The sequence below is a fragment of the Seriola dumerili genome, unplaced genomic scaffold (genome assembly GCF_002260705.1).
Source record: "Seriola dumerili isolate Sdu_G_001 unplaced genomic scaffold, Sdu_1.0 BDQW01000449.1, whole genome shotgun sequence".
NCBI lineage: Eukaryota > Metazoa > Chordata > Actinopteri > Carangiformes > Carangidae > Seriola > Seriola dumerili.
Genome location: NW_019174704.1, coordinates 1,716,033 through 1,742,769, shown reverse-complemented (window position 1 = coordinate 1,742,769; position 26,737 = coordinate 1,716,033). Strand labels below are relative to the sequence as shown.

The 26,737-nt window shown below is 40.5% G+C and overlaps 1 protein-coding gene across 3 annotated transcripts in view; it reads right to left on the bottom strand.

The window, feature by feature from the left end:
• LOC111234286 (rap guanine nucleotide exchange factor 6-like) overlaps positions 1-26,737 on the bottom strand; it is an 87,906-nt gene that overhangs the window by 28,872 nt on the left and 32,297 nt on the right. For all 3 annotated transcript variants that reach the window (XM_022762282.1, XM_022762284.1, XM_022762283.1), the window contains exons 3-12: positions 23,477-23,608; positions 17,371-17,551; positions 15,346-15,482; positions 13,021-13,179; positions 11,665-11,817; positions 10,067-10,231; positions 8,591-8,698; positions 7,907-8,110; positions 6,059-6,167; positions 5,689-5,932 (exon numbers count right to left, since the gene is read on the bottom strand). In XM_022762282.1, coding sequence (XP_022618003.1) covers positions 5,689-5,932; positions 6,059-6,167; positions 7,907-8,110; positions 8,591-8,698; positions 10,067-10,231; positions 11,665-11,817; positions 13,021-13,179; positions 15,346-15,482; positions 17,371-17,551; positions 23,477-23,608 — 1,592 coding nt within the window. The remainder of the gene's footprint in view (positions 1-5,688; positions 5,933-6,058; positions 6,168-7,906; positions 8,111-8,590; positions 8,699-10,066; positions 10,232-11,664; positions 11,818-13,020; positions 13,180-15,345; positions 15,483-17,370; positions 17,552-23,476; positions 23,609-26,737) is intronic.

Below are 26,737 nucleotides of genomic sequence, written 5' to 3'. Positions count from 1 at the left end.
TCATCTGGAGAACATATTAAAATCCCAACTCATAACACTGCAGAAAAAAAACATATCACAAGATTTGATCGAAATGTCTACTCTTGCAGAATAGCAACACAATATATCAATATCACTATATATTTCTTTTAATATGCAGCAGTGACACAGCTGAAATTCATCTGAGGCGGTTTCATGAATGGCTGTAACTGATAAGGAGCATTCACAGATAGAGACACACAAGTTCACCAAACAAACACACACACACACACACACGACACGAGACAATGGGACTGGTATACACAAGCAAACAGACACAGACATTGCAAACAGATGAGCACATATGAAAAGAAACGATCAAGTCATGAGTATTTCAGCTCATTCAGATGTTTTCCCAGAACTCAGGTGTTTTTATTTGTACTTTTGTACAATGTGTCCCTGCTCTTAGCTTCTGCATACATCTGTGTGTGTTAGCATGTCTCCCTTTTTTGTTCTCATATGTGTGTGTCCGGCTGTTGGCCACATTATGAGGCTAAACTGGACTTGACAGACAGGAGTCTTTCTACCTGGCTCCTCGGCCCCGCTTGGGGAAATGCAAACATCAACCTTTATATTAATGGCCTAATTAGAATGCCTGAATACTGCATACATGTGGTGGAAATGGCAACTCTTTTGAGACAAACCCACAGAGTCAATAGCCCTGCCTCCGATGATAAATGCGGCTGATTGAAGGTTGGATAACGCCTTCGTGCTTGACAACTGTGGCAGCTTTTGCTAATCTAAAACTTTTAGGAGCTTACACGGCAGCTAGAATTAACTTTATCAATTTAAAGATGGCTAGCATTTCAGATTATAAACACATAATAAGAACATTGATGTTAAATACACATTGCACACAGTTAAATATGTACGTATGAATTGTTGGAGCTGTAGTCACAGTCTGTAATGGAGTATCTGAGACGGAGAGTTCATCTCACCCTGCCTGCATACTTATTTCAGCTTCCCTCTAGGTGTGTGTGTCTGTACAATATGTACTGAACATGGTGCAGTAATGCAGAGCTTCCACTAACACAGCTGTGTGCTGCTGTAGCAAACCCTCTGTAATCTTTGAGTCACCGGTCGACAGGTACTGTGCCGGCAAGATGAAAGAAAGAGAAGGGAGACTTTCTCTCTCTCAGAGAGAGAGAAAGGTGGAAAAAAAGATTGAAGGATGATACAAAGAGTCACGGACAGATGATGAATAGAAGAAAAAAGGAAAGAATAATGTTCAGAATCGATTAAATAATGTGCAGGGTGGTGCAAAACGGAGGAGAGACGGACAAAGAAGACTTAGAAAGAGGATAATGGTGAAATCGAGCCTGATACAGATAGCATGGGGCTCAAATAGGACTAGACCGGCACTGTTAGCTCCTCACTGTATCACAAGTTTAATCATATTCACATTTGCAACAATGGGGGTCAAGGCAGGGACCAAATGACACCTCATCACAGTCCAATTGACTTCAGTATGAGTTAGTTATGATAAAGTTTTTAAGATTTATTAGTTAACTGAATATGACGCCAGTAAATATGACAAAGACAAGATGTGTAGCTTTGGAAAAGCATAAAAGATAACTTATGCATGCAGGTATTCACCTGATTTACTGAGAGGCCAGGTGTGCCAGGAGTGCTGACAGTTAAACATCAAGAAACTAAAACCATCTGTAGCAATAACACTCCTCTTTCCTATTTAGTGTAATAAACTAAGGCCTTGGGATATTTTCTGCAACATCCCTGCAGAATACATTTGGCTGAATAACTTCTCAGGCCAAGTCCTGAGAGAAGTGGTGAATGTATATTTAATTGGAGTTTGGATGAAAAAATTGAAGAGAAGGAAATTCAAATTCAGTCCTCTAATCATTTTGTTGAAGGTCAGTGGAGCTGGTAAGTGTATGAGTGTGTGGTGTGTGTGCGTGTGTGTGTGTGTGTGTTTGTTGCCTGTTGTGTTGTGCACATCTGCAGATGGATACTGAATCAAATGGTTGGAGGATGGGGAGTTACACAAGAGGTCTTACCCAAACAGGCCCCTGAAGCAGCAGAGACAAACGGGAGAGAGACAACATTGAAAAGAAAAAGAAAAAAAAAAAAAACAGAAGCAGAGCTCTGGTGAAGTGATTCAGCGATCAGCAGAGCGACAAAGCCTATGCATGAAAGACAAGGCCTCCTCTTCTTGCACACACTTAAAAACAACACACACATGTAGGAGTACACAACAGTTAAAGTTTGGACACACTGCATTTTCACAACACCAGCATAGATTTATACACAACATATGACAGGAAATTGCAGGATAAGTGAGGAAATCCACTGCAACCGTTTGACTTCATTCAGAAAAAATACACAAAATGATTTGTCATCTAGTAGGAGGAAGCACATCAGGACTACCGAGCACTGCTACATAGAAAATGTTAATGAGGAAGTTTTTAAGAAAGACAAAGTGTCTTAAATGTTGGAGAGCAGACTGAGCAGATTTAGGTGAAATTATTGATTTTTATGCAAATTGAAAAAAGAATAATATTGCCTTTAGAGCTGCAACTAACAATTACTGTCTTTATCGATTAATCTGCCAGTTATTTTTTGATTAATCGTTTGGTCTGTAAAATGTCTGACAAATTTATTTCAAATGTCAAAAAGCAGTTTGTCAATCAACCAACTATTTAAATGGGTAAAAATTGCAGCTCCAATTACATTTGGTTACAATTTAAAAAGCTCAATATTAAAAAAAAGAAGAACTCTTATGAAAACTTGTTGAACTGGTCAGTGGTGTGGGAGCTGATCTGAAACTGGTCTCTCTTTTTGCTCCTTCTATTCATTTAACAATATCATCTAGACAAATGTAAATGCAGCTGAATAGGAATCGCCTACAAAACAGCACATAATAATAAAGAGTCAGATCAGCCACAGGAGCGCAACCCCCGACTGTACATTCAGTTCAGCAGCTCTCTCTCTCATCTCATCAACACCCTCTCATAGTGAACAGGCTTCCTGTCTCAGTGAGCTTTTTATTTTTCCTTGTAATATCAGAGGCAGTGAAAGCTTGATAAAGTCCCTCACTCTGTCCCCTCCTGCAGGTCTGACAGGTTTTTGTGACAGATGTGTCGCCTCTCAAACTGGAGGTCTGATGTAAACATGGAATAAGCTTCAATACAATGCTGCTTTCAGCAATATGTTGATGGTTTGTTTGTTGCTCTTCCACCCAAATAATCCTCCCCCAGTGATGAAACAACAACCTATTTTTATGAATATAGACAGAGCTGCTTTCTATTTCTACCTACTGTCTAGTTAAGTCAACACCTGTACCAGAGTAATAATTTCCTAAACAATTCTTCTTGCAAGTGGAGCAGCAGTGCAGCAGTAGTGCAGTGAGCATGGAGCCAAATATGGTTGTCTTGTTGAGTGAATGCTGAGATGCAAAAACACTTAACCACCTAATAGTTATTGTGATATGCATCAAGGTTTAGTACATGTGACTGTGTCACAAAGAAGTGCAGAGGATGAAAATGGCATTATGGGACATGAGGTTACTGTTTTATCATCATCTCACTAAATCACCTCGACTTCTGAGACAAACTGACTACAGGCTAATACCTCTGTCTATTGCTTTCCAATCTGTGGAATGTAAATCACCCGGGTTAGTCAATATGGGATGTGTGTAAATGTGGATGCACACAGGCCCTGACATCTTAATTTGGCAGAAAAACGACTTGTTTATAGCCAGCGTGTCCTTGTCATATAAAATCCTGGTCTGAAGTGGAGCACAATGTCGACCAAGGGAAGAAATTGCAGCAGCAGAGGCAGTGGGTTTGTGTACGTGCGTAAGTTGTGAAAAGGCATCAATTTAAACTGTTAAACAAGGTTATTTAATTTAAGTTGCCAGGTGATGGCAGAATTTAAGAAGTGAGCAAAAGCATTGAAAAAAGTTGCCTTTGTGAGAGAGAGACTGTACCATAGCAACAGTGGTCACAGGTTGCATCTGTCCTTAAAATGACAGCGAGTCCCGTTTGTGTTTATGTGTGTGTGTGTGTGTGTGTGTGTGTGTGTGTGTGTGTGTGTGTGTGTGTGTTGTGTGTGTGTGTCTGTGTGTGTGTGTGTGTGTGTGTGTGGGCGTACAGAAAACTGCATGGTATCTTAAATTATGCTGTCCTCAGAACAGCCTGTACCTTTTGCACACACACGTGCACACACTCACACATGCAGTGGGCAACTTTACAACATTACCTCCCCTCAAATTTTCATCCTACAACAGGCACTGATGAATCCAGATTGACCTGAATCTCCCATCTCATCTCCAGTCCTTTTAATCAGCCATCAATTTCTTTGAATCAAAGAACTGTTTCAATGGTGCCAACTAGCAAAATAAAAGCAATGAAAGCTCTTGTTTGGTCAATAAATAGAACGCAGCGGAGAGCATTTAGAAGCTGTGCACTAAGTTAGATCAATGGCCGCGTGATGGCGTATTGCGTTATGAGACAGAGCACAATCAGTTTTAATGCAAACTGTGTGGCTTTGTGGACATAATCGCTGCAGTGCTGCAGTAAGGGGACGTAGATGTGCCTGACAGTGTCTGCGTAAGTGTGTGTGTGGGTTTACAGTGCGTGAGTTAGCTGTGTAATTGACAGGGCGAGAACAGCATCTTTTCTCCCCAGCACTGACACAGTATGGAGTTTAATGAGGCCTGGAGAGGCGTGAAATGATGAAATGAAATCAAGCCTGTATCAGCACGTTACGGGTGGAATATTGAATGCGAGCCTCTATCTGCACGATTGCTTTCAATTGCTCCAGATGCTGCAAGTACAATGGCTAGTTATGGATGACAACAACAATGGTTACATGATGATGATGATGATGATGATGATACTGCCTTTTACATTTTTGTGATTTGGCTGGAACCTGAAGATGAAGATAGTGAAAGAGTACTGCATCGCACTAAACCAGTAAGTAAGAAAGTGCAAAAGTAAGTGCCACATTTTCAGAGCAACGCTCCTGCAACCAGAGCTTGAAATGGGATGCACTTGCATATTACTGTGTACTACCCAAAAAATGTAGGTACGCATTATAGATAGAGTTGGGTGAAATTGTTCCATTTCCTGCTCATGCAAGCCATGAGAGAAGGCTGAAATGTGTTTCTCAGTCACTTTGTGGGATGCAATAAGCAGTTCAGCTCAGTCAGAGAGCTAGAAGCTTAGATTTCTGCTCACGCCTCCAATATTTCCTGTCTGCAGATGGTCACAGCTTGCTACAATACCGATGCAGAGACAGTAGACGGGATTGTGGCCCGGCCAACTCGCTTTAAAGTGGTTTTCATTGAGGAGGTCTCAGATTCAGGCATAAAGTAGAGTGTAAATCCACTTGAACTCACATTACTCATCTTTTAAAGCTCTCTTATGAATCTCTCGCCATATTGTGTTTATGGCTCATTATCTGACCATTTCAAATTTTCTTCAAAATTCTGTGATGTATGTGGGCATGAAGTTTTAGCTGCGACCCACATGTCACATCTGATCAGTAACATACATTTAATGATGCTTTGTTTGACTTCACCATTTAATGTCCATCTCTCACAAATGCTTGTTTGGACATAATTTAAAAAATCCATATTACTTTTAATCCACTTTACTCAAGCACTGCCTGTGATGATACAGGCATCAATGTTTACATAAAGCCTCTTACCTGAATGGCTTGGGTGGCAGTATGCTGAAGCGCGTCTTTTCCAGCATCTTCCTGATCTTGTTGCGTCCTCCTGACACAGTGTTGGCCTTCATTTTCCTGGTGCTCTTGTGGTCTGTAGGGAACTCCATGTCTCCAGGAAGGTCAGGGATGGAGAAGCGATTGCCTTTTTTCTCCTGGATCTTGGGAATGTGTGGGCCGCCATTTTTCTTCTCATGCACAATCCTGCTGAGGAGCTCTTTAAAGACTAGATGGACAGAGGTACAGAGAGAGGAGGATTGGTCTCAAATCTCAAATGATTAGCACTGATATTACAGCGGGTATTGCTCTCTGTACATTAGTATGCGAGTACAAATACTCTGACGTCACTCACCGAATATGTTGGTTTTGACTGTGAGGGAGAGGTGTGTGTTGTTTCTCAGGATGTCAAAGGCTTTGGAGAAGGAGATGTTCTCAAAGTTCTGACCATTGATCTCCATGATCTGAAACAAGCAAGTGGTTATGACAAAATTATAGAAGGACTGAATCACTTGACTTTATGAGAACAATAAAACCCCCCTAAAACAACAAACTTGTAGATGATCCCTGCCTGAAATCCGAAATACATCATTTATATTCTGGTTTGCTGTCATGACATTGAGTTTCTGTACTCAGCAAATTTGTAAGCCGTAAGTAACTGCAAATAGTGAACAATGTGGATCCTGTCCTCTCTAAATAACACAAAAAGGGAAGTATGCAGAGCAGTGGGAGTATTGGCAAGCATGATTTGACGAACTATCTTTTCACATCACCTTTAGAAGCGATGAATCTGTAGTTTGCACTAATTAACATACAAAAAAAGAAGCAGTCAGGCAGAATGTTTCCTGTATGAGACAAAATACGATTTTTTGAATCATAAATAGGAAAGCATTTGACTGGCATCAAATACTTTAGGGAAGGAACGTAAAGTATACTGTGGCGATCATTTATAATTTATATCATTAACTGTTTGCCCGTCAACAACATCAAGAGTGAAGAGTCCCTGATCAAGATAACACACAACAGTTCCGCATAAGAACAAGAATTTGAACTAAGGCAATAGATGGGAACAAAAAAAGTTCCAGGATCCCATGTTTTGAGGACAGTCATGATGGTTTTTCGATCAACACTTCACCTTACCCCCGGACAAAACTTGGTAGTTGGATGTACATGTCATGTTCAAATAGCTCATTACAGTTCCCCTCAAGCTGCAGCAGAGTTTATGGAGTGCATTAATGAACTGTGCTCTTCTGAAAGTTTTTTTTAGTGCAGTTCAAGCTTCAACACCCGGCTGAGCTGCTGAATGAAAGCAGGTCATCTTTAAGAACCTCCCATTTACTGTATTTGGTTCTTTTTTCCATTCTGTAAATAGTGACCATTCTCCAAGTTCCTGCTGCAAAAAAGTACTGCAGGGTATCATCAACACCATGCCTCACAGTGGGGATGGTGTCAGCCAGGTTACCTAAAGGATACCTGGTTTTCCTACTGTTGAGGCAGAGCTTTGCAATTTTTTGTATCATCACACCAAAGAATCTTTCACCAAATTCACTGTTTTTTGGTCACAGTGGCAGGTGTGTGTCTTGCGAATTTGCCACCTCATGGATGATCAAGTAAACACAAATTGATGCTCAAGTTGGAGTGATATTATAAGATATAGGTTTAATAAAATTGCAGAAATGTCTAAACATGTTACACATTTATGGGCTTGTGCGTACATAAAATCCTCCCATAGATCTGAAGATGGATAATCAGCATATGCACGTGCATGTGCAAGTGTATTGAGTTTAACCACACTGTCGCATCAGATGCTGAGAATAAGACTGCTGACTTTGTGCCCGCAGGACAGGTCAGATCATGAGACTTTACAACCCAAAAAGTGATTAAAGATCTGCACTTCAGTTGTGAAGATGACTCAACTCTAGACATCAAACATAAACATGCATCTCAAGTTCTGCTGCTTAGCACATTACATACTATGACTGAAGGGTACATATTTTTCCAACTGTATCCAGTAATTTAGTTGAAACATGTCCACGGTCTGTGTTTCACATAAATTATTCCAATATATTCCACATTCATCTGGGTGGTGTTTGGATGCACAGCCCTGAAGGTTCCATCTAATTTGGGACTGATTTACAGCAATGTATCATCATATACTACCGCACTGTTTTATACCATATGATGCTGCATCGTTTCCTCTCACCTGATCTCCCCGTTTGAGTCCGGCCTCTGCGGCCTTGCTCCCTTCCTCCACCGACTCCACAAAGATGCCGAATCCTCTCTCGCTGCCGCCCTGCACGCTGAAGTAGAGCGGTGACTCCCTGGATGCCTTCTGCAGAGTGATCTGTCTCCACTTAGCCTTGGCTGCACACGCTATGTTCAGCAAACGCAAATGGCCCTTCATTTTCTGACGAGGAAGGGGAAATGGGAAAATGATGAGCCTGAGGAGTGTTGCATTAAAACTGCCTTTTGTCTCCAAAGGTGTGCAATGGAGTGTTTTGGGTGTAAAAACAACTTGCACATGTAATCATGTGGTTAGTGCTTAAAGCGGCTTTAAAAAAAAAAAAGGTTTTCTTTTGCATGAGAAGACAAATAATCATTTGATCTGAGCTACTATTCTGAAAAGACAAGAGGAGAAAGTGTTTTTTTGGAGAGTCTTGCTATCTCGCTATTTAAAATAGTTTAAATAGAGTAATAACTGAAGAAGAGATGTGACATTTTGCTGGGGTTACAATGAATATTGGTAGAAAAAATATATTGTTCTAGACATTCAAAGAGCAAAACACCAGACAATAGAATGAATAATGAATAATGTACTGTGTGAACAAATCTAGGTAAAAAGTGACAACAAAGTAAAAACTAAGTATAGACTGAAGTCTGAACTTACTGTTACTTCTAGATGTTTCTCAAAGTCCTCCAGAAAGCGTGTCATGGCCGGGTCACCCTCAAAGTCATTGAAGTGGTTGTTGACCCACAGCAGCACTATTCTCGTTACCTGTTTGAAACAGCGAGAGGTTTATTCAGCTGAGACACAAAACTTATTCTCATGTTCACATAGTTCCTGTGACAATTTATTTTCGCTCTGCAGTTCTTCAAAGACCTTTCATTATTTGAGTATGACCTGCGTTGAAGAGATGTTTGTTGAGAGCTCTTGCAGAATGTTTTAACTGTAGGTGTCGGGTCAGAGGTGATTTTTAAGTCCTGCCTGCTGGGGATTCTGTGTTTTGCTCAAGGACATTGTAGTAGGCTATATTCCTGACAACATGAATACTTATTCATTTTGTTGCCATGCTGCCAAAAATTGCCAAATATTTCTCATCACTATGTAATGGTTAAATTGGTTAATGCTATCTTTAATTTCTGCCAAACAATTCATCTGTTACTCTGACCGAAAGCAGAGGTGGATTTATGTTTTCATTTAGTCCAATTATAGCTTTGCCTGCCTTTATTTTCTGGGAAAAATAAATAAATAATTCAATAAATTCTTCAGTAGCTACTAACACATAAGAAACAGCAGGGAAGCTAAATAATGACCATGTGCACGACTGCAGAGAAAATGTTTAACCACTGATTAACTACTTAATTTTGCCCCACAATAATTAGAAGAAAGATTTAGAGCAAAAAGCATATGAAAACAATCATGTCTGCAAATTTAGACTGGTGGTAACATTGTTCTAACCTTTGCAAAAGGTGAGAGAGGCAACCGATACATCAACACAGAGCATCAATCAATGTCCACTTTCCCTTTGCTTGTTCATGCCCTCTGTTTTCCCCTGTCTCCACATTTCGTTACTTTCTCCCTGCTCGTTCTGTACAGGATTAGATCCTGTTTAATGGAGCGGAAGATTATAAGCCTGAATGACAACCACATAAAGACTATTGACAATACAAGACTAATCTTAGGTTAAAGCAGTTATGGACAATGGGAGTGTCAGGCATGAACAAATAGCTGCTGGGCTCAAGGACAGCTGAGCTGGCAGAACTTGTATTGATCAGAATGTGAGCGGCACAACACATGAATTTCCATCAGCATGCATGAATACAAAACATAGGGAGTGCCAACAGGCACATAAGCACCGCCATTTAAAGCTACCCCGCAGTCTTTACACACAAACACCTTAACATTCACATCCCAGCCAACTACTCCACTTGACCTTTGATGTCTACTCTTATCCCAACACACACACACACACACGCACACGCACACGCACACGCACACGCACACACACACACACGCACACACACACACTTTCCAAACTTTTGCTTTATTACACTTCACCTGTGAAGACACACACAAATTTGTGTGTTCTTTCTTAGATCCGCCCACATATTGGATCGAACATGCACATACGCACACACTCACCGTGTCCCGGAGGCTGTCCACCTGGAACCACTCCAGCAGTTTCTTGCCGACCTCCATGGGACTTGACAGGAAGGTCCTGTAGGTCAACAGGAAGTCTTCGATGTAGGTGGGGTCCACCACGGACGGTTCCTCCACCAGGTGCATGATCAGACGCTCTGGGGTTCCCTAGGGGGAATAATAAACACACGTACACACATAAGGATACCAAGAGAAAAACATACTGCGCACACTCATACATGCACATGTAAGTCAGCTGAAATGGCACAAGGGCAAAAACACACACACCGACACACACACAAGTACGCATGGAAGCCAGCAGGCACAAGAGCACATTCACACTCCAATTTGAATAAATTATATCGACATTAATCATAAAAGTGACAAGGAACCTAAGATCCAGCTACTGAACTAAAGTGTCAGTCACCAATCAATAAAACAAAGACACACAAACACGCACACGCACACGCATACACACACACACACACACACACACACACACACACACACACACACACACACACACACACACACACACACACACACACACACACACACACACACACACACACACACACACACACACAGAGAACAGTTCTTCGACAAGAGCACACTCACACTTTGTTGCAGAGGTTTCGTTGCCGTGGATTTGTATGAGACTGAATTCATGTAATATCAGGGACTAAATTCTTGATTTCTATGTCTAAGAATTGTAATTGATTAGTGGATATACAACGTCCAGACATAAACTCCACTGTTCTGTTTTCAGTGAGTTTGTTAATGTCACCAGAGCAGAGGTTTCTGGGGGAAACGATTCATCTGACAGGGAAGAGAAACTAGAAAGCCATCCACTTTTGTCTGACACAAAAAGAACAAAGCCAAAAACAGAAGCGGAAATGCTAACACTTGTGAATTGACTCATCTCCACTGTGTTTTGGAGCCGAACGCCTTCCCCGGAATGGTGGCCAAAAGAATCATTCAGGCCCATTATCCGATCAATACCTGGCTGCCTCGGGAGGCTTGAGGAAAAGGATCAAAAGGCCTTGGAGCGCACTGCAATGTAGCAGACAAGAAAACGCTCTGGCAAACACTAATAGTGCTAACAGTGCCTCTCAATGATCAACTAAGAACACAGGACAGCTGCATTGATGTTTTTACAAGATACTGTCTGTGAGGGTAGGGTCGATTCATATTGAGGTGGTACTCAAATCAGTTCAATTCAATAATGAAAAAAATGGCGATAACTTGATTCTCTGATTTGAGATGTTAGTCATGTTTGACGAAGCTTAGGGTGAGATTAAAATGCTTATTATCTTATTGGCATGCATCTTAACCTTAATCTTGGACATTAAACCTTCCCTTTCTCATCTCTGTTAGGATTTGTTCTTGAACAAGGTTAAATGTATTTCTATATCAAGTCAGTTAACAAAAGGTTGAGCTCTGGGTGAAACACCAGCCTGACGTCACCTTATGAACTCCAAGCCACCCTGCATCCCTTCACCCCTTCACACTTCAGAGAAGCAAAATGCTTTCTTGAACACTTGATCGATCTCCAGACGGGTCCTTAAAATCTAACAACACAACACTTGAAAATCACTGACCTTGATGACAATGTGTCCCTTCCTGGTCCCACTGCGGTCAAGCTCCCGGTGCTCCTTCACCATCACAATCTCCCCCTCCTCTTCCACCTTGTGCGTGTTCTTCTCCACATGGTTGAGGATCCGCCAGTAGTCCTCCTGGGCGATGCAGACGAACTGGTCGAGGATGACATGGGGACAGCGGGTGAACTTGTAGTAGAGCAGAACACTGCTCTGCACCACATTTGGGTACTCAAACAACAGCACAGAGGAAACATGAGGGTGGGCAGAGAGAGACATGGGATGGAGTGACGGACGAAGGGAGGAAGGTCCAGCAAGACTATTTCTCACTCTAACTAAACTTCATTAAATAAGGTTCGACATAAGTACCTACGGTGGTCCAAAATCCTCTCAACTAGCCATTTCTCAGAAAAGCATCCTTTAATAAAATATATCACTGGAGTTAAACGAACTTCCCATTGTATCACATTGAAGAGAACGCGTAAGGACATGACTCTTCGCTACCCTACAGCATTGTTACTTGCTGTGCTTCCCCAGACTAAATCATCAATTTCTGCATTTGCCTTGTTAAGCTCGAACTCTGCAACTTCCTGTGTATCTTAAGACAGGAAATAATGTCTGTGTTGGAGGAACTGGGCACTTTGGACTGAGAGACAGAGTTACCATAAGTACAAGCTAGGCTTTTTTTTTTTTTTTTTTTTTACCTTATGAACTTAAACACCAAACATCTCTATATTAAGACTAGCTTTCTGTGAGAAACCTGTAAGACTATTAGTAAACATGATTTGAGAAATACAGCATTTAATGAAAATGTGCAATAGGCCTGTGACTTAATTGGTAGGCGAGATTCTGTATTTTAAAAGGTATCCAAAAGCAATGCTATCATTGCTCACCAAATTTCAGCTTTCATAACAAATGACAGAAAAACAAAAATGAAACTCTCTGCAAACCTCTAGTCCATAGTAAAAAGAAGAAATGAGCACATGGCTTTACTTTGCTATTCTTTTGAAGCAAATATTGCATAATGGGGTAAAGCAGGGCAAGACTAAAAACAAAACACACATCCTTCTTGTGATTATCAAGACATGACTGTTTTGGGAACAGTGGAAACACCACGCTATTTTCGCTTACAAAATAAATTCAACATTGTTTCTAGTTGCACCATGACACACACTGGAGTCGACGATATGTCAGTGCAACAAAACTTTTGTCTTTGTCAGAAATGTATCAGTCATCAAGTCTTTTTCTTAGCTACAATAACAACAGCTTGTCACAATGCATTCCTTAACAAATATACTGAGGCTGTAAATACACATAAGCTTCTTGTAGCAAGTTCAAGAGTTTTCTTTTTTTTTTTACCTGACAGTCGTCTCCCTTGGTGCGAACTTCTCCGTTCATGTACTGTTTGTCCAGCGAGGGTGAGATCCCGAAACTGTTGCCCATACAAAGAGTTTCCACTTTTCCTTCTGGGTGACTGATCTCAACCGCCCCATTCAGGATAACATACCAGTGGTCCAGCTGCAGACAGGTGCATGGAGATGACAGCATGAAAATAATGAGACATACACAATCAAACATTTTTGCTTTGGAGAGATGCTACCACCAATATCAATGCTCTCTTGTGTATATTGTAATTGCTTTCTTTTCATGCTGTTTTCCATCGCTAACTCAATATTTTGTACATCCATGTGTGCTTGAATATCTTGTAGTGTTGAAACTGCTCTGTAGCTGTCGATGCAACTGGGGTTGACACACAAACAACATCATCAAATTTAAAATGATTTGACTGTGGATGAGAAATTAATTATATTTCAAAGAGCACACTGGATAGCAGCGTAATGCAAGACATCTGAGGCTTTACAGGTAGTGCAACCATCCACTCAACAGACCGATACAGCTGCACAAGAATGACTGTTAGAAATGGCTATATTTTACCAACTGACATTTAGTATATTGTGAGCATAAAGTGTGTTGTGTGAGGTATGACTGCGGTGGCAAGGAGGTATTGTGTCTCTAGCGGTGGCTTTTGAAAAGGAGGTGCTGGCAGGCATAATATAACAAGTCATTCATCTGGAGTGTAAGCGGATGGAGGGAGGGTGAACGAGCCCTGGGCTCTCTCCGCAACTATAACTGAGATTTCCTCCTCATTGCCTTTTCATCCTCTCACTGTTTCTCACCAAGAAAATATCAGACTCTCTAGTTGCGTCTCACTTTCTCTCCCCATTACTCTCTCTTTGTGTTCCCCACTCAGCCTGTCAGTCTACTTCTCCCTCAGCAACGATGAAATGGTAATAAGTGAGGTGAGGTAAAGTAATCAACCTCCTACGTTTTGTACACTAATGTCCACCGGAGGCTATTTTCATAAAGTTTGCATGAATATAACTGTTTATATTAATATAGCTTTTTATAGCATATATGCTTTGAATTTATATCATGAGTATTTATGGAGGCCTGCAGAGATAGGTAAACCATTATTTGTGAAGTTAGTCTTAGTCTTCAAAATAATCAAATGGCAAGTAAAGAAACTTGCTGGTTTCACTCTTCTCTGATGGTCCCTTGTTGGCTACCTCTTTCTCTTCAATTCCATCCTAAGAAGCACTTTACCTTTTTTTTTTTTTTTTACTTCTGTTAGACCACTTTAGAGTTTTTATTTTCCCTTCCCTCACTCACTTAGCAGATTCATGCTCACTTGTGAGAGGAAGCCAAGTGCTTCTCTTTGACCTTCAACATGAGTCCACAGAGAGACAGCGGCGTGGAGGAGATCTGTCCTTCAACTGACTCGAGGTACACATGCGCGCATGCGTTGTGTATTGACGATCCATGGATACTTTGTGTAAACTTGTGTGTGTATGGAGCTTGGCGGCTGGCAGTTCTTTGCCATTTATCAGCCTGTCGGTTCTAATGCTGCTGCGTGTAACCAAACAGCCATGACAGAGCGCCCATTTCTCAGGCATGTAACTTAATTAATTAGCTGTGTAGCAGCTCAATTGATTGACGGGGCTTTCGCTCTGCTGTGACTTTGCACATACCAGTTTCTGTATGTGAGTTGGCTTCGGGTAGACTGGAAGATGGTGAGGATGTGTGTGTCTGTGCTAATGGGAAAATGTGATGATACATGTATGTGCTCTTTTTTTTCCCAGTGTATTGTTCTAAGCTCTTGTGGGCATTTTTGTGTGTTCCTTCTTCCATATCTTTTGTGTGCTTTGTATTTTACGTACATTTGAAAGTTCATCAATGCTGAGCTATTATGGCCCGCTTCATGTTTTTGTGCTTGTGTTTTTTTTTTTTTAAAGGTTACATCACTGTTTTGCAGATTACAGGAAGACAAATATAAGATGTTTTAACTGTAATTATATTAATGATCAAATGAAGAATCAGCAAGCCAGCAGCCCCATTTGTTTCTGAATGAATAAAGATAAACACTAATCTAATTGTTAACGGAATTCTTTGTAATTGCCTTAATGAAGCAGATATAATAAAAAAAAACTAAACAAACATATTTTGTATATCATAATTACCCTGTTAATGATTAGTCTAAGTGGGACATGCAGGAAAAGAGCTGGACAACATGAAAAAATCATTTCAAATTTCTGCATAAACAATATTTTTTAAAACATTCATTTCAAAACTTTTATCAGACTTTCATACAACTGTTACAACTTCTGTGCTAAGGTCTAATCATACCTCTTGTTTATCGTGCAGTATGACTGTGCCAGCCTGCTCCACCACCTCAAACACCATGACACTACACAAATCCCTCCGCACAGACATGGTCATGTTGGCGAAGGCCGGCAGCTGGTGCATGAATTCCAGTAGTTGCTCTATTTGGCACAAAAAGGAAGAAGGGGAGAGAAGAAAGCAAAAGAAAAAAGAAAAGAAAAAAGTAAGTTCTTGTGATATATGAAAAGAGCATGTACTGGTGTGTACAGGAAAACAGTATACGTTGATTTTTCCACTGACAAATAGCAGCGTTCCTGAAACAAATTATGCCCGCTTCTGAAAGCCTTATTCGCATAAATCACCAGGGGTACCGACAGTTCAAATAGAAAGAAAAAAAACATTTTTATAAAATGTGAAAATTGTAGTCACAAGGCTTTTAAGCTCTGGTAATACTCTTTATCATCAATCTATATCTATTTTTCTAGCAACTGGTAACCTGCTATAAATCAGAGCAAACATCCTTATTATATAAAGAATACTAAATCTCACAAATGCAGCACAACAAATCACCTAATATCTCAAGTGTTTTCACCCAGGTAAAGGATGCCAATAACAATTTTGAGGCGTTTTAAAGTAAATGAAAAGACTTTTCACGGCAACTGAAATATTTTCACATTCTGCTCCCTCCCTACTTTTCATCTGTCTTCCTCCTCTGCACTGTGGCTGAGAACAGAGTGACCTCGCTCCAGCCTGCAGTGCACACCACGCAGGCTGGCTCAGTAGCTCCCCTTCATTGCCCCTGCTGTTATTGCCTCTGTCATTTTTGTGCTTCCACTCCCGTCTCTTTCCTTCTTGCCTTTGGTCTTTAAAAAAATGGTTGTAACAGTCATCGTATTCCAAGTAATTCTTAGCATTTTAGTTAGTGCAACGTTCTTACTCAGGCAGTAATGGAATCTATATCAATTAGAAGTGGTAATCCAGTTATGAATAATTTGATGACAGTATTCAAGATAGGTTAAAGCGTGTCTCCCAACCTTTATGGCTTGTGACCCCTTAAAACAAATCCATGTCAACGTGCGACCCCTCGTCGGTTGGCATATCTTTATAGGCTGTTAGCAGATAACTTAAGACGTATTATTTATTCTTTATTTAATTATTTTTTTCAGTGTTTTTATCATTATTCTTTTAACCTCAGATCTATAAGGCAACCCCCTTGGGGGTGGGTTCCAGCCTCTAGGTTCGAGACCACTGGGCAAAAGCATCACCGCCGTTGACAACTTGAATGAGAATATCTCTGCCCAAAGATTTAAGAGAAAGTTTCTGGATAGGACACACAAAAAACAAGATGGTTGAATAAAATGTAATTAAAATTAGCTAAACTGAACTCAAGTGAGCTTTATTAATGAAGAAAAATGTATTTAAGTTATGTAAATTTTTTAGATACTATGTGAGCCAGGGTTGAATTTGGGTCAGACATGTCCTCCCCCAAACTCCTCTCTCACTCTTTCCTCTGAATGAGCTGTGAGTGTAACCAGTGAGTGCAGAAGGCCAGCCTCCCAGCAGGCACACAGCAGGCCAGGCCTTTACAACTCCTCTCAGCTCTCTAATGTGGTCACCTTCTCCTCCAGGTCCCCACTGGGTCCCGCTAATGGGGTCGTCTGTCTGATTGCCTGCTTAAAAATACACGCTGAAAGGGCACTGGTGTTTAGAGACCACTGTGAGGTGTCTTTTTGTGAGCGGGGCATTTGTGCATCTCCCCTGTGTGTGCTTACTGAATGATAGATGGCGTCTGAGAGGGCTGTATCTCATGAACATCAAGACCAAAAATAGAAACCGGCAGTCCTCAAGTCCACCAAAGAAGGATGTGACATGCATCTAAATCCCCCTTTTCATTTCAGTTCAGCCAGTTTTAAATCGACATGTGTGCTATTGATCAGCTGAGTAAGGAGCAAAAAGTTTGTTTTTTTACAAATTTAAATAAAGTTTTGATGGAAGACAACAACATATTAAACAAAGGCTTGACTATGAGCAGTGCAGAGTTCGACTGACCAATATCGTCATCGTTGCGGTCGGCTGGGTCTTTTTCCAGACACTCTCGGACTAGATCTCGCCCCAGAAGAGTGTCTGAAGCTCTCTCCAGGTCCTCATCTTCCTCTTCCTCTTCCTCGCTGTCCACTGCAGCCTCTGGAAGTCCAGACAGGTCCACATCTCCCAGGTCACTCTCTGTAGCCTGGAGCAAAGACAATGGAGAAGGCGGTACAGTGGCTTGTAAGTAACAGTAGCAGAGGAGAAGGAGGACGTCTGTGAGGGATTGAGACTGATTTGAATGACAATGTTTAGAATAAAATAATTCAGCTTTTTATGTATTATCTATGAAAAACTGCAATTTATGGATTTTCATGAATTTTCATAATTTCAGACTGGGTTTCATTTGCCTTGGGGTTTATCTTGCTTGACTCAAAAAGAGCTATCTGAAGCGTCAATTCCAGGAATAATGTGACCTAGAAATTAATGCTAGAGCAGTAATCTGGTTTGCAGTGCAAAAGTGGAAGTTCTGCACTGTGGTATTTAGTTTCGGGCAGGACAAAATTTTGTGACGACAGAGATTTTATTCAGACCACACTAAAATTAAGTTTGAGAGTATTCAATACTATTACAAGACAGTTTAGACATTGGCACATTGATCAATTCTATGTGACAACAGAGGACAACAAGCAGTTGTGTAAAAGCAATTCTGAGTACAGTAAAAAGCAAATTCAAATGACTGTTATTCATCAAATACTTCCTATAACTTTAGTTCCTGGCAACTAGTAATGTCAGTTAGGAATCTAGCGTTAAAGATTTTGCAGTATGTACTCTTTTGAGTGAGTGAGTAATATCATATTCTGAAAAAAAAAGGATCTATCTAACTCTCTCTAACTTTACAGCTCTATTCCTTTATTTTATGTGTGGGGATTTGCAGTGATGCATCCTCCCCACAAAACGTGAGGAATAACCTTGGAGTGAGCAGCTGTATCTGTGACCCCTGAGCTACAAACCCAGACACCAGGTCCCAAACTAGAAAAACAGAGGTGAACAGCCAAATATTTAAATCCGGCAGTAATAATTCATTTTCCACCATATTTCCCCTGTGCGTGGCAGACAGATGGTTGGCAGAGTCTGGTTCTAAAAGGGCATAGGGGCTTTCAGGTCAGCTGGGAATTGAACCATCAACCGAGAGGTGAGAAGAGGAGCTTTCCAGTGGTAATGGCAGCATTGCAGACCATCTGTTAGCGATTTAATTTATTTAATTGTTGAGAAGCCAGATAGAGAAGTCGCTAACAGATTAGTATCTGATTGAGGGAAAAGGTAAGAGGGAAAGGAAGGAAGGAAGGAAGGAAGTTATGTACTGCAATATATATATTTATTGCTAAGTCTCACAAGAACAAATCTGCTACAGAATGCATGTCGTGTACATGGACATTATCTGTTGCTGAAGGACAAATGATAGTATTTGGCCATGCTGAAAATGAAACCAGTATCTAATCTACACTCCCAGGAACATTATCCTGTAGGGACCAAATGTAACTACATTTTGGAAGTAGTGAATGAGTGGATTGGAGTACATTTGACTGGTATACATTAGTTGCTGTAGCTGGAGGGGAAAGGTTAATTTTCTGCCCGATACACTACAAGATGAACCTCCAAACAAACGATGCAATTGAGCTTTTGGTTCTTTGGAGATTTGGTACCAGGCCAAAAGGTTTTATAGGTTTCTCCGAGGCAAGGGGATTAAGTCAACAGTCAATCCCAAATTCAGGTACAGGTCCACTCTTGTTTTCACAAATTAGGTTGGACAAGTTATTTAGAGGACTTTTAAAACACACCAGCTGCTCAGTTCTGTTCCACTCTGCACCAGATACATTTAATTTGGCCTAAGAGATCAGAACAGACAAGCCCAGACAAGTTCAAAAATAATTTCCTTATAAGTTCTGATTTTATTTTCTTCACTAATGTCTTTTTCCCATTACACTAATGATAAATGACAACATAATAAATAATACAGAACAACCTGTGTGGATTTAATTCATTGAACGTTGTGGAGCAAGATGCAAAAGCAGCATAAAGTCGAATCACATGTAAGGAATAAATGCAACATATTTATTAACCAGCCCACGAGACACTCAGACCTCACATCTGAACAACAGCTTGTCTGGCAAGTTGTTCTGCAGGTGTTCTACAAGTGCTAGTTCAACAAAAATGTATATTTTTCTTTTGCTTCACCTCTGATTTATCGATTCTTAGAAAATGTATCTCATGTATTCACTGGGCGAGCAGTGTGCAGAAAAAGACAAAGGCCAAAAGTGCAGTGGTATGTTTTATAGTTGCCGATTACAAGAAAAAAACACACCATATTGTCAGACAGAGGTTCCAGTTATGGATACTGTTAAATCCTAGCAGAAGAGTGGCTTTCAATTTAAACTTTGTTGGAAAATGGAGGCATTGACGCAGTAAGAAAGAACAGTGGTGCAGTCCTGGGGCAATACCACCTCACTATAGTCTCACTCTCTTTCCCTCTCACCCACAGCCCCTGAAATATCTTTCAGTGCCTCTGAAAGCCCAGTTCATTCAGAATGCAGGATGTGCCCTTTCAGTCCAATTCCCCTGGACTCAGAAGTTTGAGCCAGGACGACATTTCTTAAAGACCAGGGACAGAAAGAGAAAAGTAGAGGGAGGAATGTACAGAGGTTCGGGTTATACTGTAGCCAAGAGATGAAAGAAAGGAGGAAAAAGCTAAGAAAGGAACAGAGTGATGTGGAAGGGATACAGAATAATAAAAGAAGAGAGAGTGACTGACAGCAGATGGATGGAAAGGAAAGAAAGCGCAGAGAGGAGGAATATGAGAAGTGAGAACAGGAGGAATCAGAAAGGGTTGAAAAGTTGGTGAGACAGAGTAAAAGGAACAACTGTGGGTTAAGTCAAGGTATGAGAGGGAGTGGTGGTGGTGGTGATGGGGGATTAGTGGGAGAAGCCCACAAGAGAAACAGACTGTTGTATTGACAGCTGAGGAGCACAGTGACTTGAGGGTCAGCACTTTAAGACAGCTGTAAACAAACACAGAGCCGGGTCAGTGACAAGCTGATGGGATCAGAGCCATGTGATAAATATCTAATCTCAGGATGAAGAGATCAGGTCTCTGCGTTTAACGTCTGACACAGGTTGACCTGACTTACATTCATTTTCAAACACTCGCACACAGGCTGAAGAGGGAGGACTCTGGCAGACAGCACAATTATGGGCAGGAGGGAAGGAGGTTTAAATATCTGATTTATACCATTTTAGTCTGTTTTCTATTCAAAGCATAGGTGACGAAATTCTGCTACAATGACTAATACACTCCGTAATTCATCAGGCTCTTGCACTATTACTTTTGAGCTAACTGGTTTGTTATTTCTAGTCCTTTATCCAATCTACATGCACCACTACAGCCCCCTGAGAGTATTTACAAAGGATTCTCAGAACTTCTTTAGGCACTAAACAGAAAGAATTGTGTTTCTGCATATTTACTAAGGGATCACAACAGGGCTTTTCACAGGTTAAACATTAGAAAAGTGGCAGTAAAATATATTCTGTGTTTAGGCTCGTGCAAAAACTTCCTGATGAAAGGGTCAAAATGTGGGAGGAGGGAACAGACATTTAGACAAATAGCCGCTGCAAATGATTTATCTCTGCTGACTGACCACTGCAGCAGAGGAAATTACACCTGAAATTTAACATCTGGAGAGGAGCAGGAGTAAAATCTGTGGTACTGTTTCATCAGACAGACAGAGGAGGAGATACTCTAAAGTCAGGTCTAAGCAGTGGGAGACAGAGACAGAGAGAAGATGCAAAATTAAAAGATGTATTTGAAGTTATCTTACAGTATATTTCTGTTCAGCTCCACAACGACACAAGACAAAAGTACAGCAATGAAGCAGTTTGTTATTTTTTCAAATTGATTTTCTGTTTCTCTCAAGAGCCACTTACTGGACTTTATATTTTTAGAGGTCCAGACAAATGTGAGAAGCATCCAGTAATACTGATTAAGAAAACCTCTTATACAACTGTATAACTCATTCAATCACTGCTGAGCCGACAAAATCAAGCTATTTAACACATTTAAAGATCTCAAAATGTCTAATTTGTGCATTGCCTTCTCTCTTGCATGTTAATTTCTCCTGTTTCATAATTTGTTGAACATTTGTTTGGGATAATTCACATTAAATATGCAACATGCAATACATTTTTAAAAGAGACTTCAAGTTTGCTTAGGTAGGAGTTGTATGAAGAAAAATGTACCTGCACTCGACATGTGGTTGGTTTTTCTCACCCTCGACTTACCAAAATGGGTAAAATAATATACCAAACCTCCAAAACTGAAGATATTAGCATTGTTATCATGCCTCGCTATAACAAATTCACTCATTAGCGACCAGCAGTGCCCATTGATCAGCCCAGCTCATTAACTTGTAACAAACTCATTAGTAGTTTGTGTCTAACGGACCTCACCGGTGTCAAAGGAGCACATCCCACCTATATATAAAACCACATGTGCAGAATATTGTGCAGAATATTGTGCAGAATAAGGCGCGCAGGCTGTGTAGAGGAACAGACAGGCTGAGAAGTAATATTGAAAGGTTCTTGGATTCATAACAACTTTCTGTGTAAAGAGGGGAGATTAGGAGAGATGAGGGATTAAAATGGTAAAATGACAACCATGTCATGTTCCCTTTTATGGATTATTGATTCGCAGCCGTTTAAATACTCCTACACTCAAGAGAGGCAATTAATTCCAAAGCACACTGAGCTATTGAATGTTCAGAAATGTCACCTAAAGGCTGTGGCTGATACCAGTGGCAAGTAAAGTATAAAGTCCTCCTAGTCTGGCAATACTTTTGAACTTACTTCATTTTGCACTTTGAGCATTAAGATGGGTGATTGCAATAAATGAAACCACGGAATAAGCCTCCAAGTTTGCTGTCATCAAAAGCAACCGTCAGTAAGAAAAGCAGCAAAACTGATTTCAAAATAAATGACTTTATATTAAAATAAGACCAGTTCAAAGGTGCACATGTTTTCAGTGCTTTCATTGACAGAGAGCGTGTGTGTTTGCTTGTTTTATGTGATATTTTGTAATGCCAAAAACTGAATGGGAGAAAATGTGGAATCATGACTAATGTGTAATGTAATTATTCTCTTACTGTTGTTTGCTGGAGAGATTAATGCTCAAGGATTCCTGATAATCCCGTTTAGTGAAACTTAAACTGAACATCATGAGCAACATTAACTGCATAACTGATGTACAATGGACGTCATACTCTCTCAATTACCCTGCCATTCTTCACTACATACTACCTAAGAAAGCAAAGTGATTGTTATAAATCCAGCTGCACTGATGATGTTACAGCTTCTTTACCTGTAGCACAGGTAGATTGAAAGGTTAGGTTCATTTCCTGTATGTGACCTTTCCTCCGCAGCAGGAAGTACAGAGGGAGACAGATCACCGGGATGCACAACTGATGCACAATAATTAGCTAGATACCAAGGAGGGGGAAAAACACACAAGGAGGGAGGGTAGTGGGCTGACAGATATGCTACAGGTAGACAGACAGAATTGGAGCACGCCAAGGCGGAGAGAATCCACCGTCAGCGGATGCCAGCGACCAGATGTTGTCACAGTGTGGTGGTGGAGGGGCTACACTACACATGTGGTTGTCACTGGATTGGATGGGCTACATTTTTTTTTGTGTGTATGTAATGTAATAACGGTGGCAGGGAAGAGAAAAGCTAACAAGAGGTAGCCTAAAAAAGTGATGAAGCACTACACTTCCACAACCTGTATTCTCTATATTTTAGATTATACCAATGTTAAACAATGAACTTCTTCTGATAGGAGGCCACCTTTAAATATGTGGCACAGGGGCAAAGACTGAAAATCCAAACTTTGATAGTAAACAAACTATAAACCTAAAAAAAAATCTGGAGCTTTAGGAGATCAGCAAACTACATAGAGATTTGTTTCAGAAGGATTTGTCAGCTGCTTGTGTCTAAAGTCTAAAAAAAAAGGGTAAAAAAGAAATAGATAAAAAATAAATCGGGAAAATAAATTAAACAAGAAATGAGGTTTGGTTCCCACCTGGTAAATATCTGATAGGCTGCTGCTCCCCGAGTCACTGGCGATGCTGCATCCTGATTGGCTGGGAGGCATGTGCATCACCTGCTGGTGGGCGTGGTCTGTTAGGTGCATCTTATTGAGGTCAGCAGGAAGCTGTTCAGACAGACAGGAAGTAGCAGAGAGACAGAGGGAGAGACACAGAGAAGATGAAGAGGATATGAGTTCAACAGAGGCAAACAAACAGGCTCCCAAACACAAATACATACACATACACACACACACACACACATTGAACTGTTTCATCAGCTTGAAAGCAAGGGCTGCTTTGGCACTGACATGTTAGACTCCAAGATAATTAACATGAAGAAGATGGAGCTGAAGACACTTCAGACAGCTGTAAATTATGATCTAGGGCTGGAGCTTGATATGGTTTCTGATAGTGAGGGTTGGAGGTAGAAGCTGTCCTGTTACACCGGCATTTCTTTTTTATGCAGAAAGTTTACATCATCAGCTACTGTACACACACACACACCCACACAGGGTCTGCTCCTCCAAGAAGACTCAAACTCATTTAGAAGTACATCCAATGACAGAAATATCTTTATGCCAACTCAAGCAGACCACAAACAAACTACATTCTTTAGACAAATCTATTCATGGCGGTCAATTTATGAACTTCAGGATGGGAAGACAGTTTGCACAAAGCTAAATTTAAGCATCGATATAAACAAAATCTATACGTTTGTATTTTGTTATCACCTTTTCCGAAGACTGCTCACACTCAAATACACCCCTCAGATTCAGAGTGAGACAAAGTTGTCGATAAGGAAGTCAATGGACTTCTAAAAACCTGAGCTGCTGAGCACTGCAGCAAGTGTACTTTTAACTGTGCAAGACGACAACTTGTACAAAAACTTCCAGACATGTAGTCGCCAGATCGATGTGTAACCTTTAAACTAATGTCACACAACTTTCCAACATCCATTTAAACTAGAATCACAGCACACACACAAACAGTCACGTCGTTACAATTGTACTATTACTGATTTTTAAAGTCCAGTTTAAACAGTAAGACTAGTTTAGGGATTTGTAATTCTGGCTAATAATTCCAACACAACAGGCCTTAAATTTTGTGTTTGCTGCTTAAACTGTTCTAGTTTTTAGCTTGGTAATAGACCGTTGCTACAGTCTACAATCTCTCTGCTACAGAGATGTTGCTGGTTATTTGTGTGAGAGAGAAAGAGAGTAAGAGAGGGTGTATACACTGAAAGATGGTGCATCTAACCTACAATAAAGACATTATCTTTGTTTTTAATCAACAGACTGATTTAGGCCTTCAATTAATTGACCCCTTATTAATTATTGGTAAATGAAATCACTGCACCTCCTTGCATATAAAAGAAGCCCTAAATATGCAGCACAGTATACCTCAGTAGAAATATACACAACCTAGAAAATCCTCCACTTAAAATAAAGAGAGCTCCAACAAAAAATAGCATACACCTGACACAGTCCTCAGAGATGCAGTGTTGAAGCACATTTATCCTAGACGCAGATCAACCAAATGTCAAATCCAGACACCCAAATTTGTCAAAATAAGGTCGGAAAGCTTCATCATTATAATACTTGCATTTTTCACAACTGTGCAGCAATGAAAAAAAAAGAACTGGTCTATTGCGCCCATACAGGACAGATGCAGATGAAAGGATAAGTGAAAGAGGTATTTTTCCAAAGGTTGCCACTGCAAATAGTACTTTTAGACAGATTGAAGGTTTAAAAACACATGGAATTTCCTCTAAAGCGAGGCAGCAAGATTTCACCTCTATTTCCTGGGCAGGTGGACAAATGCAGTTGGTGCCCCCTCTGCTCTAGAAGAAAGCCAAACCTCTAATTCTCAAGTCTTACCAGTTTGGATCGAGGCAATGTCAAAGTGAGAGAAGATGTCCTCCTGCGACACCGAGCGAGCCTACAGCACACCTCCTCCATTGCCACATCAGATAGCGCTGACCATCCACACACACACATAAACACTCGCTTAAATGCAAACACCAACAGTTGCACACGCAACACCGCATCAAGCCAAACTGAAGCTTGGGAGCTAGCTGAGAACCATGGTGCCAACATGAAATATTAAAGATGTCAAGTCTGGGGGTGCTGCCCTCTCAGTGCTCTCTTCTAATAGGCCTGTTGTATTGTATGACCCCCCGACGATGCACAAACCCACAGGGAAACGCAGTATTGGTGGGTGGAGTTGAAGAAGTTCAGTGGCTTGTTCTTAATGTGTGGCATATTACAGGGGAACACTCAGCTGCATGTGTTCATGTACACCGGACTGCACCACGGACTCTTAGGCTGTGTTTAAAACATATAGCCGTGTACAGGTCTTATGCAGAATTGAACAGTATGAGAAAATCAAAACGTGCTTACACTTTTAAAAACAAATACAGATGTACCTAAAGCAAACTGAACTGAACATGTGTGTTTTTCTGTCTGAGCTGTCATGAATTTCATGGATGGTTATGTGTTTAAATGTAGCTATATTGTTGTAAATATTGCTTCTCATTTGTCATTTCTGCTCGTATTTTGCTTACATGTGCTAATTTGAACCATTTGTCACATGTTCAGGAGCAGAATAGCTGTACAGTTTCAAACACGCACCCTCACATACACTTAAAATCTGAAAATGCTTCACTATAAAACCGAAGTACATTTAACAGCCATAAACTTTAAACATTAATGCATCCGATGCCTTCTTTCTCCATTGCACACATCCCTATACTAATGTAGTATTCCACTTAAATATTGATACATTCTGTGTTCCTCTGTTTCTCTCTGTTACCCACATATTACAAATGATAACACTGCTATTAGCAACACTTAAACAGTGGGATTGTAATTTAAGTGTACTATTGTAACCTTCCCACACACATAATGACTCTGATGTTAGTTTTTAAGTTGTGACTAAAGGAGTATTTAAGTGAAATCCTTTTCCCATTACGTGCGGCAATGTAATGCATTGTGTGTGTGACTTATTGAACCGCAGGCAACACCTAGTCCTGGACTCTTGGTGCTATTGACTAAATCACATGCAATCACACATTTAAAGTAGAATTTCAATGCTCTCATTCCTGATGCTTTCTGGTGACCAACACTCTTCACTACTAGTTTGGTGTGTTTCTATGTGAATAAAAAGAGACAGAAATAGCAAGAGGGGGGACAGAAAGTGATGACTAATTTTATCACAGGTAAATACTTATTGATTTCTGTGTGATGGAAGAGTAA